The sequence below is a fragment of the Haliotis rufescens genome, unplaced genomic scaffold (assembly GCF_023055435.1).
Source record: "Haliotis rufescens isolate VD_foot unplaced genomic scaffold, xgHalRufe1.0.p SCAF_5, whole genome shotgun sequence".
NCBI classification, from domain to species: domain Eukaryota; kingdom Metazoa; phylum Mollusca; class Gastropoda; order Lepetellida; family Haliotidae; genus Haliotis; species Haliotis rufescens.
This window is the reverse complement of record NW_025964223.1, coordinates 21,431,659-21,455,235: the sequence shown is the minus strand read 5'-3', so window position 1 is coordinate 21,455,235 and position 23,577 is coordinate 21,431,659. Positions and strand designations below refer to the sequence as shown.

Below are 23,577 nucleotides of genomic sequence, written 5' to 3'. Positions count from 1 at the left end.
TACTGGGCTGGAAATGATATAATGTTAAGTCTGAAATAATTAAACCAGGATAGCCAGTGTATAAAAACACACTGTGGTAGCCACAACGGGATTAATTAATAATGGTTGTTTTTTTTGTTTGGTTTGTTGTTTTACGCCGCACTCGGCAATATTTCAGCTATATGACGGCGGTCTGTAAATAATCGAGTCTGGACCAGACAATCCAATGATTAATATCATGAGCATCGATCCACGCAATTAGGATCGATGACATGCATGAACCAAGTCAGCGAGCCTGACCACCCGATCCCGTTAGTCGCCTCTTACGACAAGCATAGTTGCCTTTTACGTCAAGAATGGGTTGCTGAAGACCTACTCTACCCCGGATCTTCACGGGCCCCCTTACAGATTAAATAAGGCAGAATATGTATACGTCACCTATTTACATTGTTTAAAACCCCTAATATTTATTGCATTTATTTTCCATTAACACATCTGTAAGTATTTAATGCTGATATGTAAACGACTGCTTCCTTTTTTGTACTGTATGTGAGAGCGAGATTTTTCTGTTACAAATTTCAAAATAATTAATTGAATATCTTTGCGTGTGTGATTTTAGCTGTACCAACCGTCATATAGCTGTTTAACGAGGAATCAATATTTTTTTGTTTCAATCGTCTCTTGTTCATGGAATAGAGGTATGTGACACGGATCTGCTAAAACACAGAGGTGTGTGTGTATTTCTTACACACCTGTGGGTGAGAAACCCATTTGAGATAACTGGTATCAAACCACTCTCCTACCCAGAGTTCCATACGGCCGGCAGCCAGCTAGCATAGTACCTCTGCCACAGGCCAGCGCCATGTGACGATTCGTCACATCTTTCACAGTCCATTCAAGATATTGCATATGCTTTTCATCCGTTTCATGTTTGACAAGTCTACACATTTTCATAAACAAATGTCAAAGAATGGTTAACTTTCATTGAGAAAGTATGCAAATACGTAAAATTCTACTTGTTTCTGCGTAGTTATCCTATGTTTACATTGGTTGTACGGCTCCACGTGCTGTCATCGAAGCGCAAGGGAGAGCTAGCGACACGGTCACTTTGATGCATAAATATATATTGTCATGCAACTCACTGTCGCAGTTGTAGTAGCATATCTATATAGTTATGCAAAACAATATGTAACGCGCCCCCAAATACTTACATTAGTCTGTTCTATACTGATTTCTGAAAAAGCGCGTTTGTTTACAAACAAGAGAAAAGTCCGGTCACGTGATATGCAAATTAGCCTGTGGCAGTGGTGTTATGCTGAGTCACCACTGCGACGGAGTGTGACGTCAAAGATCACGGCCACGGACAGACGTTGTTGACAGTCGGTCTGTCCTGTCATAACGTTAAGAAGTGTAGTCAGATGTACACACAGCGACGAAACCAAACAAGGTAACAATTCAACATATTTCGGCCCAATCCAACTATTTTAATTTGTGGAGAAGGTTCCAAGCCGCAGAGGTATGGCTACTGATCCCGCTTGGCTAGGCCTCGTGCCCTCGCAAAATCGTTTAGAGTAGCTTCCCTTTGACAAAGGGCAGTTACTCTAGCGGACAGACCGATGGATTGCCGCGAAAGGCAATTAAATACAATTGTTCTTTTGCGTATATGTTGCTTCGCCGCTGTATAAGAAACAGATTTCAGTTGGAACTATATTTTCTACTGTCACTGTCCGACTGACACATCAATTACCCTGTGACGTAATAAATATTAATGCGCGCATTCCAGGAAAACTCGCAATGGTTCGGTAATGTTTGTGAGAGAGGGAAAGCGATTTTAAAGCACATAATTAAAGAATGACATTACAGAGGCCTGTCCTCATTTCGCCTACACCCTTATCAAAACAAATTTACAGCTGACTGCACATAAGTCAAGTGCTGTGTTACCTCTAAAATAATGAACTGAGAGCTTGGATTAGTTAACAGCCTGAGATGGACAATGCCCATTCATATAATAGGGGTGAGGCAATTAAGCATTTGAATTATTGTAGGCGAAATGAGGTGTAGGCGAAATGAGGGCAAGCCCCTACAGAACCAGACAATTTTAATCCCCCAAATACATAATAGCATATAAATCCGTTTTAGATATGCTTGGAGTAGGATACGGTCACCTTTTCGCCAACACCTGGTATCATAACTATTTGATAGTGAATTGTTTGATAGGCATTGATAGGCATTACTTGAAGTTGACGGATGACAAGGTAGACACAATTTTATGGATAACAACTCAGCCTTGCTTGACAACGGTATAAGGATCTATACCGAAACGTCGCTTTTTACAGTATGAAAGAAGTTGTTATCCATAAAATTGTGTCTACCTTACTTGATAACGATTCATAAACACATGCTCATGATATAGTAGGAATCGTACAATCGACTCTGCTTTATGCAGAGATTTCTATTGGATATGAAAAGGGCTTTGTCGCTTTTTTTTAACATATCATACTAATTTTAATACCAAGAATCCATCCAAACAATTCCACCCATTAATATGCTAACAGAGCCACAGTTGAGCATAACTGTTTAAACACTAGTTATAGAAAAGTGGATTGTCCCTAGTTCAAACAACAATCTACAAGTACTTGACCACTGCACGTTTCTCAATTTTCCAAAGGTCACTGACCCCTGCTTATTTCACTGACCTGTAACAGCAAAGGCAACATTTAAACTCACTTAAACTCACAAAGAAGACCAGAGCAGAAAAGCTTTGTTTTCACGCTACGTATACTAAATAAATATCCTACTTTCCGACCTAAAGAAAACCATTGTTGCCGAGTATGGATATTCTGCCTTTGTAAAGTGTTGAATTCTTTTGAGATAGTAGTATTGAGTACTGAGCAAATGAGACTGAGTCGGTTGACTCATCGGTGGGTACTTATCTGAGCCCACCAGCTTCCCAACATACAATCATGAGTTCATCGATAAAGCGAGTATAGTTTTACGCCGCTGTTAGCAATATTCCAGCAATATCACGGCGGGGGGCACCAGAAATGGGCTTCACACGTTGTACCCATGTCGGGAATCGAACCCTGGTCTTCGGCGTGACGAGCGAACGGTTTAACCACTAGGCCGGTCGCCCCTCCTCGATAAAGCTTACATGTTCGCGAACAATAAAAGTGATGATGATAGGGGTGTAGAACCGCTTTGAAGAAGTAGACCTGGGATTGAGAGGGCTACCCCGTCAATGTCATTGTCCTATTACTGCATTCAATTAGAACAAAAGACAAGTTAATGCAACTGCTTGATTTTATTACGCCTTGGTACGCATGTGCAGTTTCAGTTTTGTGTCATCTATCTGCGACAGACACAGACATCTTGGCTGTTACAGGAGCCTCCCCTGTATCCCTTCCACAGACAATGGGCTGCACAGGCGGCGCTACCAACGGAGTTGCCCATTATGTTCAGCTGAGCCAGAATGTCACATGTGACACGTTTCTCTGTAATAAAACATCAATGATCAAAAGAAGCGTTATTAGAGTTCATCGCTTGTTAATTTCTTGTAAAACTTGTTGTTACCCGGCATTTAGTGGCTAAAACAAGGACTGGCCGGCTCGGAACCAGTATACTGTGTCTGAGTGGGGTATTCATGTTAAACTGCAGCATGGTATCTCAGTGGGCTAGTCCGGACTAGTACAAGCAGACACACACGGGCATACACGTCGCTATATAAGTGCAATAATCTTGGACGCGACGTTAAACCCAATTTCACCTCACCTCACCTCATTGGCATTAGCTACAGCCTTCGTTTATGAATAAATGGATACTGTTTACCTTGTGGGAAAGTGTTCACCTCCATTACTTATAGGCCGCTTCACGGGAAGTTTTAAAAATTGAATATAGTCATAATTCTAAGGTTTCACTCAATGAATTGCATTCCATGCATTTATAAGCTAGTTTTGTCAAAACATATGCCTCTGAAATTTTGCGCAGATGAAAAAATGAGCTTACTCAGGTATTTGATTATTGAAACTGAACACGTTTCGCTACCAAGTCCTTTGGTGACATTGTAGTGAGTGAGTTGGTTTTAACGCCGCTTTTAACATAATTCCAATTATATCACGGCGTGTCAGCTTAATGTGGGAGGAAAGCCCGAAGTGATGCAGGTCTCAGACGTTTACCACTTTGGTGAAACCCACGAGTACGTGTGGTGCTGACAAACCTAGAAACATAACCGGGGGAAACCGGGATTCGAACCACAATCATAAGTTTCCTGCGTGCCCAAGGGACGAAGACTGGACCACCATCGCCCCAGTGACATTGTATGCTAAACAATTCATATACCCATGTGTCAGAAAGGTATACATTTCCTTATATAATGCGAAATGACTAATTACATTTAAAAAATGAAGTTATTTAACATTGTGTTTTCTGTAAATAATATAATATTCCATGCATATATGTTTGTGTAGACCATATGGTATTTCGAAAGTCATTAAAATATGACCTTTGTCAGATCACATGCGCGATGAAATAAATATACATGTTGCTGGCGAAGGTCGATCTCCCCTCGATTGATAATGTGGGCTCAGGATTATCATCTTAAATTATGACATGTATGCAACAAGAAATTATTAACAAGCAATATAAACAGAAGAGTATTACGTTCCACGCTTAACCACTGCAGCTTCGTACCACGCCACTTAATTGTGTGATTTTTGTTAGAGAAAAAGATATTCAGTCACAGCTCGAAAACACAAATATTTCGTCACACATTTTGTGCCAAATTTCTTTTCCAGTATTCTCTGGAACAAATAACGTTGTTCAAATGTTGATTCGATCTCTAACCGTTGACGGATCTGGTCTACTAAAACCATATTAATATCTTTTCAACCTTAACACACACGGGACCAAGATGTATGTAATATACTGTATGTATTCAGGCCTTCCAAAGAAAACCAACAGAGAGCTACCAAACTATGGAATATGTAAACAAATTTAACAGAAATAGCCAAATATCTTACAAACAAAGACACAATCCCAATAACGTTTGCATCGTAATAATAAGACACCGGCATATTTTCAATGGTACCAAACACAGTAAACCACCCCGATTTAGCTACCCGAAATAAAACGCATAAAATGCAACCTGAAACACCAGGGGGAGAAACACAACATCTATGTGTATTGCTATAACCCATATAAATAGAAGAGGGTAACACGATTTTTATTTCTTGACGAAGCTGCCATTATTTATGCCATTATTAATGCCTATAAAACGACAAGACAAAGCACCATTATTGACTTTGAAGCATTAAAATAAAAAACAACAACAGAAGGTTACATTTCCTTGACACATATCAGAATACTTTCATATGCCTAGTTATATTCATTAAAATGTCTTTATTCATGAGTGAAACTTATTAGCGTTAACGATGACGTCATTTGGAGGCTGCTAACAAAGGACTGCACCACAAGTGTTCAGAAGTTATACATGGAAGCGCAACTGTGGTCAACCGAAGTATGACGTAAATCCTTTAACATGTGCTAACATTGGTCAACGCGGGTTCACCAAGGTCGTCAAGTTTTCAAATAGAAGGCGAACACCTGTATAAAACATACTATTATAATTTCAATTAAACATTTCTTCAGTATACGGTACTTGAGGAGAGCACGTTCTAGATCGAGAGAACTAAATTATTTTTGATAACGTAGGTCGATTCTCATGGTATCAATCACTTAAAATTGATTGTCTGTTCCAGACTCGATTACTTACAGACCGCCATCATATAGCTAGACTATAGCTGCGTTAAACAACACACAAACAATAATTTGTTGGGGTCACAACGTCTCACCTATTCTGGCGGATTCAACTGAGCATGCGCCAAGAAGTAGCAGAACCACGGAGAGAGCGAAGAATTGCATCTGAAAAAAATGTATGACGTCATTGAGTTAAAGGGAGACTACTCTACACTGCATACGTTGTAGACTAGTCCCCTGCCTCTGTTGCGCACGCTACACAAACTTTGTGCAGTTACTGGCGAGGGACAGGGTACCAGTCCACATGCGCGGATCCAGAGGGGACCCAGAGGGTATTTAAAGGGAATACCCTCTAATGCATACACATATCGTTGACGTTTTAGAATACTTTGATTCGAGGCAGCAACATGGTGGCAGCAAATTATCATGTCTTTGTTAGAACAATCTCATTGAAATCAGATCTTAGTTCTCGCTACCGCTAAACAATGATCTGAGGACATCTCATTACGGGTCACGTCAGACCGACCTCGCGAGAACTTTGACCGACCAAAGGAATGACCAATCAGAAGGCAGCTTTCTCGTGCTGTACAGCACAAATTTCAACTTGGCGACTACGCTTCGAAACATATTTTGACACATTCTCGATTACAAATTTGAAACCTGAACAAAAAACATTCTGGAATGGCTAATATATTTTCTAGATTGTAAGGATTCAGTCGTTAAACCCGTAACTATCGTTCGGAATACCCCGTGTTAAAGTTTTAGAGATCGCATGATTAGAAATCACATTCCGACTGTCACTTTCATAATCTGGTAAGCGACGGATGAAAGGTCGTTCTGACGTGACCCCTAATGGGAAGTCTTCAGGTCTTTGTTTAGCGGTAGCGAGGAACTACGATCTGACTTTAATGAGATTGTTCTTAGAATGGCAAACATATCAAATTTCCAATAAAATAAAATTTCCCAAAATGTTTAATCAACACAGGAATGAGTGCAGTAGCCTTCTCAGGTCACATGGTCGCCGCGCTAACACACGTTGGAAATGTCTCCCTCGCATGTGTGGCAACTTTCAAACAAAGGCCATGCATTTCAGGATTTAAATATAACTAAAGCTGAACAACTAACAACATAAGTAAGGATAAGAATTTATGGATGAACAACTTCTTTATTAGAATTAATTATCTAACTAGATCATACAAAGGAACGTTGAAATTGTGTTTACTTACGATTGCCTTGTTCAGTCGCGAGTTGCTTCAGAGTGCCCAGTGAAGGTAGAGGTTGAGTTTTTATGTATACAAAGTGTGGAGGAAATGACATATGTTTGACACAAGCTGTTGACACAATAACGGGATATATCAGGTCAGGATAATTGTATAACACAGGCCCCCAAACCATATGTAACACTAACAAGGAACTGCTGACAAGACTGATTGGATGACAGATGTGCAATGCAAGCAAGTTCTGACCTTTCAGTCTGTTTTGTAAGCAAACGATAAGATCAACAGCAGTAAGCAGTACTGGCAGATGAGAGCAGTGTATTTGTCACGATCTCATTACCTGCATGGTTTTATTAATTGCTGGACTTCCTCGTAGATAACGCCTATGTTAGATTTGGGGACAGGGCATTTAGGCAAGAAGTAGGCATCCCCATGGGTGCCAACTGAACTCCCCTTCTTGCTGATCTGTTTCTTCGGATGTTTTGCTTGGATTGGCAATGTCAAAGTTTATCGATGATCTGGTATCTTTCAATAATAATAAAATAGCCAATTCCCTCATACTGATTTACAGACCAGAACAAGAAATAAAAGAGGCCAGTGAAACCGTCACATATGTTTCACATTTAGATCTATACAAAGACATTCTGAGCGACAGAGAGCAGTATTGTTATAAGGTAAAAATGCATCCCAAAAACCTTAGAAAATTATACCAAAGTCAAACTTTGATTTGATGGTTATAATATTAAACGATGGAGACAGACAGTCGGAGTGTCGGCCATACAAGAAATCAATAGGACGATGACAGCGGCATGACATCTCCTGTGGTGTTTCCGCCAATTAATCAATCGACATCTATTAATCGGTCACCAGGTTCCGGTAATTTTCCGATCACGACACAAACACTCACTTCTGGTCTGATATTGCTTTGAACCACAGTATCAACGAAACTGTGGATGACTTCAACTATCCCTGTATGACGAACAATATGCCAGTATCTCCAGCCGTTGGTGTCTACCTTTTACAACGTTTGCGGTACAATCGTACGAAAGCCTAATGATGCCACGGTGGTATCATAATATATTTTTTTTCAAATCGAAAATTCTCGTTATTTCAATTATTTTATCGTTACTTCGAGATTATTTGAAAATTTAATTCTTTTTTCTCGTTACTTCTGTTCTCGAAATATCGATTTTTTCCTGGTTATTTCGATTATTTTCTCGTTATTTCAAGTTTATTTCAAATTTCGATTAAGAAAAAGTATGTTACCAAAGTTGCACCATTAGGCCTTCGTTCAATCGGAGATTTCTGAGAGCGTCACACGACTCTTTGTCAAAGGATTTTGATCAAGGTTACAACCCTCAAGGCCTTAGTAAAGTTTTTATTAAGTTTTATGGTAGTCATGTGGAGGATATTTCCAAATTTGACGCATCAGTGACCAAAATGATGTCCGATGCAATTCCCTATTTCCACTAGTACCATACGTTTCCGTGTCGTTTCAGATGAACAATTGACTTGCCACCGGATACACTCATCTTTTCGCGAACACCTGGTCCTGGTATCACCCCTATTTGATTGTGATTCACAAACACATGCTTATGATAGTCGGAATCGTACAGTGGGCTCTGCTTTCAGAGGAGATTTCGTATGATTATGGTGAGGTCTTGTGTCTTTGATTTTTTTAACTCCTGTAGATGGTAAGGTGTTCAATTATTAAGAAAAGCAAGTCAACTATTTAATACATAAAACTTGTCTTAAAGTATGAATTAAATCTAAAGTTGTCACATAAGTGCAAATACACTAATTAGGTGTGTATTTGTTCTATCAAGCTGTAATGAAACTACTTCGGCCAAACCATTCCTACTCTCAACCGTCACTCGATGAGAGAAACATGATATTTGACTCGAGACATGGAACATCCTATTTATTCTATACTTTTTGTGTAGTTGACTACTGGAATCTTTCTTTTTTTTCATTACAAATGTAAAACCTTGAAACGTAAATTCCCCCTACCCAACACGCAGTTACCTTTCACGTACACCATCCCTAGAACTAGAAATAAAAGAGACCCGTGAAACCGTCACATTCTGAGCGACAGAGAGTAGTAGGCAAGAAGTACTCCCCTTCTTGCTGATCTGTTTCTTCGGATTGTTTGCTTGGATTGGCAATGACAAAGTTTATCGATGATCTGGTATCTTTCAATAATAATAAAATAGCCAATTCCCTCATACTGATTTACAAACAAGAACAAGAAATAAAAGAGGCCAGTGAAACCGTCACATGTGTTTCACATTTAGATATATACAAAGACATTCTGAGCGACAGAGAGCAGTATTGTTATAAGGTAAAAGTGCATCCCCAAAACCTTCGAAAATTATACCAAAGTCAAACTTTGATTTGATGGTTACAATATTAAACGATGGAGACAGACAGTCGGAGTGTCGGCGCAAACAAGCAGGAAATCAATAGGACAATGACAGCAGCGTGACATCTCCTGTGGTGTTTCCGCCAATTAATCAATAGACATCTTTTAATCGGTCACCAGGTTCCGGTAATTTTCCGATCACGACACAAACACGAGCTCGTGGTCTGATATTGTTTTTATTGTACACACACACGCGCACGCACACACACACACACACACACACACACACACACACACACACACACACACACACACACACACACACACACACACACACGCACGCACGCACGCACGCACGCACGCACGCACGCACGCGTGCACACACACACGCGCGCGCTCACGCACACACACACACACTCACGAACACGAGCTAATGGTCTGATATTGTTTTTATTGTACACACATACGCACACACACAAACACACACACACGTGCACGCACGCACACACACACACAATCACACACACACAGACACACACACATAGAAAGATAGATCTTCTTTATTTCCTCCATTTCATGAAGAGTACAAGGTATACAGTGAAAAGACAACATCTATAGTATAAATGTGCACACACACACACACACACACACACACACACACACACACACACACACACACACACACACACACACACACACACACACACACACATATGTATATTACATAATATGTCAGAGGTAGTTCATATACATATGTATCATATTGATTATTTGTGTTATTAGATGGACAATAAGCATGTGTTATTTACAAATGTACACTTGTTTACAATACATACATTGTTTATTCCTTTAAGGATAGTTTTCCCCACACATTACATCCATATAAGCCACAGGGTAATATCACTCGTTGCCAGATGCGCACGGCTGCTATAGGATTAAGTCCACCAAAGTACAGGCCAGAATCATGGTTTACATTTATCAATTTTCTCAGTTTTTAACATACTAACCTCGTTCTTTCTACCGAAGTTTTAGCAGTACTTATGTACACTCCCGCATAGACAATTGCCTTTTGAACAGGTAATTGTATCTTACGAATGTCAAGATGTTCAGGCGACACTGTTTTTGTACTACATCCAAAGGTTAGGACAGCACTTTTGTACACATTGTATTTTAACTGCCACTTGTTACCATAATTTTCTGCAATGTTCAGGAGCATTTGAAGACCTGTTGTGTTACAGCTGATCAAGGTCGTGTCGTCTGCTAACAGTATTCCTGGGCATCGTCCCCATTGGAGACATAGTCCACAACCGGAATTGCTTAGTTCATGAAGCAAATCGTTTATTTAAAGGTTAAAGAGCCATGCTGATATGACACGACCCTGACCTACACCCTGTTTAACAGGGAAAACATCAGAGTTGAAGCCTGCAAAGCTAACACATGAGTACATAGAAGTGTAAGATAAACGTAGAATTCTCCAATATTTACCATTGATACCAAATTTATGTAATTTGTAGAAGAAACCGTCAAGCCAAACACGATCGAAGGCTTTCTCGTTATCGAGAAGGGCACAATAAACTGGTGAGTTTCTTTCGTTAAAGTATGCGATACTTTCTAGAAGAGTGAGAGCCGCCGTTTCAGCACCAGCATTTTTCCTAAATCCAAACTGTAGTGGGTGAGGAAAGGCTACATCGTCGCTTGTCCATTTTTCAATTCTGTTGAGAAGCATTCTTTCGAAAAGCTTACTTAGGACTGAAGTTAGTGTTATGCCCCTGTAGTTAGATGGATCATTTTTACCTTTCCCTCGTCCCTGGTATGTACTGGTAAGATTTCACCAATATGATACATTTTGGGTAAATATTCATGTTTAATAATAGCATTGAATAATACCATAATATGCTTTAATAAAGATCTTCCCGCATACTTAATATGTTCGTTTGTGAGCCCATCAGGTCCTGGAGATTTATTGTTTTTCAGTCTTTTAACTGTACTTACTGCCTCTGTAATGGTGAATGGTCTCTTCAATGGATGGTAAGCAGTTACATCGTTATCAGCATCAGATGTTTCGTTGTTTTCAATATTTTTGACTGAGCATATTACTTCATCAGCAAAAGAGCAGTCAAAATGACTTTCCATGGTTGGGATTGACAAGTCTCGAAAGTATTTACCCAAAAATTCCGCGTTACTACTTTGATTACATTTATAAAGAAGTTTGTGTACTTGGCCCTTAGTTTTGTGATATCGTTTTGCAGTTGTAAAATATTCATGTACATCTATTTCAGCTGCCTCATAGAGTTCTTTCAGTCTGCTAGCTATGAGCGATTGTTTGGATCTACGATGATGTCTTCTAAAACTACGCTTTGCTTCTTTATATTTAACAAAGTGCTCATCGTTCTTAGCATGTGACCTGCCATTCTCTTGCCAATGTCGTATTTTACTGCGCATTTCTTCATGGAATAACTTCAGGTTGTCTATTTTCCAGTAGGGTTTAAACTTCGTTGATGGGATACTTACTGCAGTAGATGCATGGAGGGCTTCTGTAATGTACTTATTATACGTTTCAATATATTCATTATGGGATGGGAATTGGGACAACTTGCATATGTCTATACGAACGTATTTACACCATCTCTGGAACTAGAAATAAAAGAGACCCGTGAAACCGTCACATGTGTTTCACATTTAGATCTATACAAAAACATTCTGAGCGACAGAGAGCAGTATTGTTATAAGGTAAAAGTGCATCCCAAAAACCTTCGAAAATTATACCAAAGTCAAACTTTGATTTGATGGTTATAATATTAAACGATGGAGACAGACAGTCGGAGTGTCGGCGCAAACAAGCAAGAAATCAATAGGACAATGACAGGCATGACATCTCCTGTGCTGTTTCCACCAATTAATGAAAAGACATCTTTTAATCGGTCACCAGTTTCCGTTAATTTTCCGATCACGACACAAACACCAGCTAATGGTCTGATATTGTTTTTATTGTACACACACACACACTCGCTCGCACACACACACACACACACACACACACACACACACACACACACACACACACACACACACACACACACACACACACACACACACACACACACACACACACACACACACACACACACATGAGATACATTTTATATCTATTGTCATACAGTGGTACATGTAGATGGTAAGGTGTTCAATTATTAAGAAAAGCAAGTCAACTATTTAATACATAATACTTGTCTTAAAGTATGAATTAAATCTAAAGTTGTCACATAAGTGCAAATACACTAGTTAAGAGTGTGTTTGTTCTATCAAGCTATAATTAAACTTCTTCGGCCAAACCATTCCTCCTTTCCTCCGTCACTCGATGAGAGAAACATGATATTTGACTCGAGACACATGGAACATCCTATTTATTTATTACTTTTTGTGTAGTTGACTACTGGAATCTTTCTTTTTTTTCATTACAAATGTAAAACCTTGAAACGTAAATTCCCCCTACCTTACACGCAGTTACCTTTCACGTACACCATCCCTAAAACTAGAAATAAAAGAGACCCGTGAAACCGTCACATGTGTTTCACATTTAGATCCATACAAAAACATTCTGAGCGACAGAGAGCAGTATTGTTATAAGGTAAAAATGCATCCCAAAAACCTTCGAAAATTATACCAGTCAAACTTTGATTTGATGGTTATAATAGTATACGATGGAGACAGACAGCCCCCCTACCTAACACGCAGTAACCTTTTACGTACACCATCCCTTGTAAATGGAAAAAGTAGTTCCGAGTTTTCAAAATCGTAAAAAATATAAACAAGGGTAACATAAATTATTTGAGGTCACTAAAATTCTTTGTCATACATTTGATTGATTGTGTACAAAATCGACTTAAAAAATATTCTTGAAATCAGCGAGACCGCATGTTTTGTCATGTAACAAAAATGGCGCCCTGCTAAATGGACCGTCTCTATTGAGGAGTTAAATGATAAAGTTTAAGTTAATAACGAAACATTTTCAAGAAAATAACAAACGGAAAGTAGCGATATTAACTTCATACGTGACCATCTGTCATTATCATGCCTTGTCAATGTGGAACTAACGTAAAAAGGAAGTCAACAGTTGTACGGGCCAGACACCTCGATAAAGGGAGACAATTTGCAGGGAGGTAACTCTCGTGTGACAATAGTTCCGTCAAAGTGTTATGGTCACTGCAGTGAAATATCAAGTGTTATGTTCACTGCAGTGAAAATATCTCAACTTAAGAAAACTCAGTCTTTCACACTAAAGTGTATATTACAATAGTTTGTGAAATAATACGGTCGGTACTACAATAGGCCATTGATGCACTGGTTACAATCATGATTGTCCATAAGTTCACAGTCACTGAGTGCGGTATTGGCGCACATGATGAGAGCCACACCAGGACACCAGTGTACGATGATCTTTGTCCTGAATCTGATCAGACAGCCGTTGTTATTCCGTGACAAGCTGAATCACTCTTTCAGAATTACGTCATCGTCATCGTCAACATCGATGTATTCAATCGTACCTGAAGTCCCATGTGACAGCTTCAGTCGGATTCTTAGTTCAACGATTCAATGCTTTTGTCGAATTGAGACATTCTTGTGATCAATTTCACATTTTCATGGTTTCTTGACATAGATCAAACTGTCAGGGACCCACGTACCAGAAATACGAATTCTCCATCAAAGTCTTGTGTATATAATATTAATTTAACGCTTTCCATAAGTAAAATAATATGGAGATAATAAAGTTTGTTTTAAATTAAGCTTTAAAAAGTACTCTGTTTAACACACTGGTATATTCATTTTGTGAATTCCGCAGTTTCAATGACTTTTCAAACGCTCTTGTTCTGGCAAAAGGAAGTTACGTTTATTTCGTTACGTAGGTTATAATTTGAAGCAGTATTGTAGGGTAACAAATCATTTAGGTGTAAGGGACAATCGTTCATTATTATTTTGTGTAGAGCCGTAGGTTTGTAAAATCTTTCGTCTCTCTTTTAGTGGTAGCCAGGCCGTTTCGAAATACATGTAAACACTTACTCTTGTTGGAAATATGGCCAAACCTGTCAGAATTCTTGCAGCATCGAGCTGGATTAATTCAAGTTATTTATATTATAGGCAGAACAGTTGTCCCATACCTCAGATGAAGATTCCAGAATAGGTCCTATAAATGTCAGATAGATTTTTGAAAGATTGTATCTATAGGATTTTTTATTAAGTTTGTGCATGTCTGAAACCGTTTTAGCTGTTGACCTAGCAATAATTGAAATATGTGCAGTCCATTTCTTATGTTGAGATAAAGTGACTCCCAGGTGTTTGTGAGTTCTAAATTTTCAGAATCATCAAGGCGTGTCTCTTGTAAAACATAATATACCAGGGGCGGTCGGGTAGCCTAGTGGTTAAAACTTTCGTTCGTCACTCGGAAGAATCGGATTCGATTCCCAACATTGGTACAATTTGTGAAGCCCATTTCTGGTGGGCACATGGAATAACTTCGAGTTATCCCGGGTTCGAGACATAATTTGGATACTTGGGATTCCCAAATTAGTTCGAGACAACCGGGAATTCGACACATCCAAGTTCGACACATTGAGGCTTGAATGTATTTATATTTAATTTTAAAACATAACTTTATTTCGAGGTGTACTGGTTTAGCTCATTCATATCACATAAAGTTGATAAAGTTCGCGCAAGGTCAGCCTGACGTGACCCGTAATGGGATGTCCTCAGATCTTTGTTTAGCGGTAGCGAGAACTAAGAACTAAGAACTGATTTTAAAGAGTTGGCCATAATGTCGGATCTATGTCATTTTTACATTCGTGTCCTACCAGGAAGTATCACAACCAAACAGTTTTATAAGCGTTGGTCGCAAGTTAACTTCCCACAAGAGAAATCTCTTGACAAACGTTTTTTTCAAACATACTGACATCAATTCATCCATAGTGTCTGTGGGACAGGTGTATTTGCACCAAAACATGTAGGTCTACGAATACACAATGCCATTTAGAAAGTGGTCAAATGTAACAAATGTTATATTTGTGATAACCTCGTAGGTGCGTACACATTCAAGCACTTTACTCTTGTCAGAGGGGTACACAAATTACGTGATCTAGACTACCAGTTGTAGGGCTTTCATTTTTGTGGAAGCCTCGGTGGATGAGTGAGTTAGATCGCTGACTTTGTGTGCTGCCCATTAGGTGCCTCCCTCTGAGAGTGTGGGTTCGAGACCCGGATAAGACTCGACCCCCAAAAGCATTAGAATTTGTACTTTACTAAGTGTTATCCCAAATATAACAACTGTTACATGTAGGTCTACAGTGATATGCAGTGAAAAAAAACCCAAATACATGTTTGTAATAGATAAGAACACACATAAATAGCGAATTTTCACTTCTTCATTTTCATGTCCTGTCAAGACTCGATCCATGGCCAGTTACGAATCCATCATGGTTTGCAAATCAAGCAGGCGATAAGTTTTACAGAGTAGCCTCCCTTCTGTAAAAGGTGGCGCTCCCGCCCATTGACAACAGAGTTGGCGGCACATGGCAACGCAGACTCCGTGCACCTTGACTTATGATAACGGTGCTGGCAACGATCAAAATAATTTCATGGCACCGTGTTGGATTTACTGAAAAGAAACAGAGAGCAAGTAGCGTTTGATCAGGTAACTGTCCTGTGTCACACCACTGATAGTTTGAAGAAGTCACTGCTAAAAACCTCAAACTCACAGTAGCCAGTAGGCTTATATTTTAACATAACACTGACATTGACATTGTCACTAGCCTAGACCCTGCAGGCCTATAATACCTCAAGAACGGTGTTAGGCCTACTGTTTATTTTATGTATGTTTGACCAAAAAAACCACAATTTTTTCTGTTCAGTGTATTATTATTATTATCATTATTATTATCATCAATATTATTAATATTATTATTATTATTATTATTATTATTATTATTATTATTATTATTATCATTCCTGTGAAGATCCGGGGTAGAATAGGTCTTCAGAAACCCATGCTTGCTGTAAATGGCAGTTATGCTTGTAAGAGGTGACTAACGGGATCGGGTGGTCAGGCACACTGACTTGTTTGATGCATGTCATCGTATCCCAATTGCGTGGATCGATGCTCATGATGTCAGTCACTGGATTGTCTGGTCTAGACTTGATTATTTACAGGCCGCCGTCATATAGCTGGTATATTGCTGAGTGCAGTATTAAACAACAAACGAAACTTATTGTTATCATCATCATCATCATCATCATCATCAATATTATAGTATGACTCTATGTTATTGCGGTATCAGTAAATCTCGTAATTGAACCCCATGTCGACTGTTTACTTAGGCAGATCTAAGCATGATATTTGACTGCTTGATCCAATACAGGACTTGTTGCTGTATGTCACGGCTACTTGTAAGTATACACGTTAACTTTTTTTTGATAGTTTCTGGAATGATTTTGAAGCGGAATTACCCGTACCTCCATTTGAAATTGATTAGAAAAGAACACAATCATTCAGACAAAGTCACTTGACCCAACCTAGGTCGTATACATACTGAGTATGTATAAACCAAAACAAGAAGTGATGTAAACCACGTAATCCACACGCATCACACCCCAAAATAGCCACACTGCGATAATACGGAGTTGCCTGCCCTTGAGTCGCTAAAGACAGGTACTTTGTTTATCGAACCCGGTAAAGAAAATCAGCATCGATCAATCCTAATTAATGTGTCATAAAAATTGAACAAAAATATTGAATAGGTTTGTATTTGTGCACCATTACGATCAATTATAAATTAACTACAGATATAATATAGCGTACCATCCTATTATTATTATGGAACGTTTATAATTTATGGCTTGGGATGGTGGTGAAGATTTTTAGGGAGGTCATCAATTTTGGTCAGGGGGTATAGGTTGGGGGGTAACAATATTGTAGAAACCAACAAACTGCCATACAACTGTCAAGTAAACTTTGAGAACATTACGGCTTGCACATCGACCACTGCATATGTTGTGGTTTTAACAGTTTCACTATAAACTCACAAAATCCCCTAGATGAGGCCGCATGCCGTAGTTACGTGGTCCTGTGATTAGATACACCAGGATCCGAAGGTCTCGGGTTTGAATCCTGTGTTATCCCCAATTATGATTCTTGGTTTGTCAGCATCATTTCTGGGCTTGTGGATTCAGGGTACGATTTCCTTCTGTTTTACCTCCTGAACCAGGTGCAACCAAGTAAATTAATCAGGTTGCACCACCAAAATATTGGCTGCACCATTTCATTGTAAATTGAAACACTGTGTTTTCAGTTGTTTTGAATAAATTCAAAGGGAAAATAAACTTAAGAATGTGCTCCAGTATTTTATTTTGAGGAAATCTGTATACGGCTTTTCACATCTTGATATCCAGTAAACAACCTTAAACAGAAGTTTCAAAGTGTCTGTTTGTTGTGATTTTAACCGCATGAGTTACTGTTCTAGTGGTAATTTTGAAGAATTAGTTCTGAAAATTTGCTGCCTTCAGACCTGTGTTTTTCACTATTATAAGGAACTTCTGGATTCTAAAAGAATTGCAGCCAGTTCTAAAAGATTTAAGTTTTCCACTGTTATCAAATATAACTCCTGCCGTGCACTTGTGGTGGGAAATGTTACTTGTACTGGGTGCAATCTGGCAATAAAAGTTACCTGCACTTGCAATGTTTTACCTGCACTGGTGCAGTTCGGATTTAGCAGAATCAATCCCTTGGATTTCACAAAGATGGTGGCTGAGTCAATTTGCATAAACTGCTATATCAAGCTCTGAAAAATAATGTTCATTTTCAATATGTTAAGAAACTGCCTGGTCCGGATTTGATTCTTTACAGACTGCTGTGACAGCCAGAACATTGCTGACTGTGACATTCAGTCCCTCGCTTTAATGTGACATGTATCCCATGATTCCTTCCATACGGAAACATCTGTTGTGCATGTTTTGTGACTGATATTGTAATCAATAAGTAAGAAGATACTACATGACCAGTCACAAGATCTTATCTCATTGTGAAATAAACAAATATTAATTAATACCCATTTATCAAATCAAATGTTTGGTGATAATTTCTGATGACACCTGAAAAATCAATGATAAATTTTGATAACACATCTTAAATTAACAATTTGAATTAAAAAATGATGAAAAGAAAAGAAATTTGGCCTGGTAGATTAACCATTTTTTTAACAGACTGAGGTCTGTCTTCAAAATCATGGGTTAAAACCATCTTCTGGAGTATTTGAATCTTTAGGGATCTGCCAAATTTGTAACTTTTTACATTATAGGGACTCAAGGAGTCCTCTATTTTCAACTGTCATTAAATGCTGTCTATCAAGATTTCAAACTTGGCAGGCAAATAAGGAAAAAAAATCAATATTCTTTTCAAAACTGTCATTTTTTATTAAATATGGTTAAAGTTCTTATTTTCTTAAATTCCGAAATATAAAGTGTAAATATACTCTTCAGTGTGATGGGATTTTCATAATATCAACTGGTGTGCCTGGCCAAGTCTTGAGCGTGACATTAAAAAACAAACAAACAATATGAAATACAGTGCTTGGCACTCACCAAATTTTGTCAGTTGTCAAAAAAACAAACTGGTTCTGTTGGATGTCTACTGGACACATTGGTGCTTAGAGTTAAGACTTGATCTATCACTGATTTCAGAAGTTGTAAAAACTTAAATTATTTTGTTTGTCCCCAAAATAACACTAGACCACCATTTATTTAATTTTACTGGTCCTTAAGAAAATATGCTAGACTCAGACCAGCGGACAAGTATTAGTATCGAGCACTACAATACTTATGCTCTAGGGGTGATGAAAGGAACAGCCAACAGTGCACTAAATACATGTACCCCGGTTTATGAAATATGATACACATGTAAAACATATTGTCATAGAGTTAACACCAACAAACCTCTCTGCTTATACATGCACTAGGCAACATGTTCACAACAGTCAGATGGTATGTACACATACATGTTGTCAGTATGGCCACTGTAATGCAGACTGCCTACGACTTTTGGGTCTCTCAGCCAGAATATGGCTCTGAGCATCATTTTCAGTGGAGTTCAGTGTTATATTTGGCATATTTTTTATTGAACTGACAAGACCAAGCCGAATTTCACTAGACTTAGGCTTTGGACTACTGGCTAAAGACACGGACTGTATTGCTATATATTTGTTGTTAGTATGGCGAGTGTGATGATATATATTTGTCGTCAGTATCGTGAGTGTAATGATATATATTTGTTGTCAGTATGGCGAGTGTAATGATATATATTTGTCGTCAGTATGGCGAGTGTAATGATATATATTTGTTGTCAGTATGGTGAGTGTGATGATATATATTTGTTGTCAGTATGGCGAGTGTAATGATATATATGTGTTGTCAGTATGGCGAGTGTAATGATATATATTTGTTGTCAGTATGGTGAGTGTGATGATATATATTTGCTGTCAGTATGGCGAGTGTAATGATATATATTTGTTGTCAGTATGGTGAGTGTGATGATATATATTTGTTGTCAGTATGGCGAGTGTAATGATATATATTTGTTGTCAGTATGGCGAGTGTAATGATATATATTTGTTGTCAGTATGGCGAGTGTAATGATATATATTTGTTGTCAGTATGGCGAGTGTAATGATATAAATTTGTTGTCAGTATGGCGAGTGTAATGATCTATATTTGTTGTCAGTATGGCGAGTGTGATGATATATATTTGTCGTCAGTATCATGAGTGTAATGATATATATTTGTCGTCAGTATGGCGAGTGTGATGATATATATTTGTCGTCAGTATCATGAGTGTAATGATATATATTTGTTGTCAGTATCATGAGTGTAATGATATATATTTGTTGTCAGTATGGCGAGTGTAATGATATATATTTGTTGTCAGTATGGCGAGTGTAATGATATATATTTGTTGTCAGTATGGCGAGTGTGATGATATATATTTGTCGTCAGTATCATGAGTGTAATGATATATATTTGTTGTCAGTATGGTGAGTGTGATGATATATATTTGTTGTCAGTATGGCGAGTGTAATGATATATATTTGTCGTCAGTATGGCGAGTGTAATGATATATATTTGTTGTCAGTATGGTGAGTGTGATGATATATATTTGTTGTCAGTATGGCGAGTGTAATGATATATATGTGTTGTCAGTATGGCGAGTGTAATGATATATATTTGTTGTCAGTATGGTGAGTGTGATGATATATATTTGCTGTCAGTATGGCGAGTGTAATGATATATATTTGTTGTCAGTATGGTGAGTGTGATGATATATATTTGTTGTCAGTATGGCGAGTGTAATGATATATATTTGTTGTCAGTATGGCGAGTGTAATGATATATATTTGTTGTCAGTATGGCGAGTGTAATGATATATATTTGTTGTCAGTATGGCGAGTGTAATGATATAAATTTGTTGTCAGTATGGCGAGTGTAATGATCTATATTTGTTGTCAGTATGGCGAGTGTGATGATATATATTTGTCGTCAGTATCATGAGTGTAATGATATATATTTGTCGTCAGTATGGCGAGTGTGATGATATATATTTGTCGTCAGTATCATGAGTGTAATGATATATATTTGTTGTCAGTATCATGAGTGTAATGATATATATTTGTTGTCAGTATGGCGAGTGTAATGATATATATTTGTTGTCAGTATGGCGAGTGTAATGATATATATTTGTTGTCAGTATGGCGAGTGTGATGATATATATTTGTCGTCAGTATCATGAGTGTAATGATATATATTTGTCGTCAGTATGGCGAGTGTGATGATATATATTTGTCGTCAGTATCATGAGTGTAATGATATATATTTGTTGTCAGTATGGCGAGTGTGATGATATATATTTGTTGTCAGTATGGCGAGTGTAATGATATATATTTGTTGTCAGTATGGCGAGTGTGATGATATATATTTGTCGTCAGTATCATGAGTGTAATGATATATATTTGTTGTCAGTATGGCGAGTGTGATGATATATATTTGTTGTCAGTATGGTGAGTGTAATGATATATATTTGTTGTCAGTATGGCGAGTGTAATGATATATATTTGTCGTCAGTATCATGAGTGTAATGATATATATTTGTTGTCAGTATGGCGAGTGTGATGATATATATTTGTTGGCAGTATGGCGAGTGTAATGATATATATTTGTCGTCAGTATCATGAGTGTAATGATATATATTTGTTGTCAGTATGGCGAGTGTAATGATATATATTTGTTGGCAGTATCATGAGTGTGATGACATATATTTGTTGTCAGTATGGCGAGTGTGATGATATATATTTGTTGGCAGTATCATGAGTGTGATGACATATATTTGTTGGCAGTATGGCGAGTGTAATGATATATATTTGTTGTCAGTATGGCGAGTGTGATGATATATATTTGTTGGCAGTATGGCGAGTGTAATGATATATATTTGTCGTCAGTATCATGAGTGTAATGATATATATTTGTCGTCAGTATGGCGAGTGTAATGATATATATTTGTTGTCAGTATGGTGAGTGTAATGATATATATTTGTTGTCAGTATGGCGAGTGTAATGATATATATTTGTTGTCAGTATGGCGAGTGTAATGATATATATTTGTCGTCAGTATGGCGAGTGTGATGATATATATTTGTCGTCAGTATCATGAGTGTAATGATATATATTTGTCGTCAGTATGGCGAGTGATGATATATATTTGTCGTCAGTATCATGAGTGTAATGATATATATTTGTTGTCAGTATGGCGAGTGTGATGATATATATTTGTCGTCAGTATGGCGAGTGTGATGATATATATTTGTCGTCAGTATCATGAGTGTAATGATATATATTTGTTGTCAGTATGGCGAGTGTAATGATATATATTTGTTGTCAGTATGGCGAGTGTGATGATATATATTTGTCGTCAGTATGGCGAGTGTGATGACATATATTTGTCGTCAGTATCATGAGTGTAATGATATATATTTGTTGTCAGTATGGCGAGTGTGATGATATATATTTGTTGTCAGTATGGCGAGTGTGATGATATATATTTGTTGTCAGTATGGCGAGTGTGATGATATATATTTGTTGTCAGTATGGCGAGTGTAATGATATATATTTGTTGTCAGTATGGCGAGTGTAATGATATATATTTGTTGTCAGTATGGCGAGTGTGATGATATATATTTGTTGTCAGTATGGCGAGTGTAATGATATATATTTGTTGTCAGTATGGCGAGTGTAATGATATATATTTGTTGTTAGTATGGCGAGTGTGATGATATATATTTGTTGTCAGTATGGCGAGTGTAATGATATATATTTGTTGTCAGTATGGCGAGTGTGATGATATATATTTGTTGTCAGTATGGCGAGTGTAATGATATATATTTGTCGTCAGTATGGCGAGTGTGATGGCGGGCCTGCTACCAGAAACGCAGGGGGTGCAGTTCACGGCCAGACCAGCACTGAGGACACGGGAGAGTCTGGCACTGAGGGCACCATCACGCGCTGGACGCCCCGCAGCCATGGGTGAGTCTCAATGTAGCACTTGTGAGCCCTGTCCCTCTGCTATGATAAGCTGTGTATATGCTAAAATATGCAAAATATGCAAAATTAATCAGTACCGCCTCTCAGTATGTGAAAAAGTCTCGAAATATTGCTGGCGAAATGTGCCAGCTCCCTTTAAAAGTTACAAGCCAGTTCCAAATTCAAGGAGAATGAATATGAGATGTCCAATTCACTTTTTGTCCTTCGATGTTTGTTAGCTTCTGATTGGTTAAACTATAAATTTCAACCAATCAAAACATATTTGTTAGGCAGTGTGTTATATTGAGGACAGTCACTCAAACAAGATGAAGGGGGATAACTCTGATCTCGCAACCTTGATTTGTTTCAGATATTAATTTCATTTTCAGTAGCCAATCGGGGTGGGGACATTTTAGAAATTTTGCTCGCCTTGGGCTATTTCACACACTACCACCTATCATGAAACAAAATGGTTGAAATTAAACACAAAATGGTTGATCGCAACAACCTGTTGTTAGCTGTATGGAACATGGAGAAATTCATGAAAAAATGGTGGAAATTAAGTAACATGATAAGAAAAATATGGTCTCAGTTTTGGTGTATCAGTTGTCATTGTCATATTTTAAAAATGTTACTTCAAAAGTTTGTTGTTCAGTTCACAGA

General features: G+C 38.0%; 1 protein-coding gene and 1 long non-coding RNA gene across 3 annotated transcripts in view; one reads left to right on the top strand and one right to left on the bottom strand.

Annotated features, from left to right (window-relative positions):
- Nucleotides 1–3,261: 3,261 nt before the first annotated feature.
- Nucleotides 3,262–7,062, bottom strand: LOC124113074. The gene is made up of 3 exons (XR_006857720.2): nt 6,957–7,062; nt 5,826–5,895; nt 3,262–3,470 (listed from the first exon to the last, which is right to left on the bottom strand). It is a non-coding gene; the product is annotated as an uncharacterized LOC124113074 (long non-coding RNA).
- An 8,785-nt stretch (nt 7,063–15,847) lies between these two features.
- The window catches only part of LOC124112095 (EF-hand calcium-binding domain-containing protein 6-like), a 54,977-nt gene continuing 47,247 nt past the window's right edge, over nt 15,848–23,577 (top strand). For both annotated transcript variants that reach the window (XM_048384094.1, XM_048384093.1), the window contains exons 1-2: nt 15,848–15,991; nt 22,787–22,917. In XM_048384094.1, coding sequence (XP_048240051.1) covers nt 22,788–22,917 — 130 coding nt within the window. In that variant the 5' untranslated portion in view covers nt 15,848–15,991; nt 22,787. The remainder of the gene's footprint in view (nt 15,992–22,786; nt 22,918–23,577) is intronic.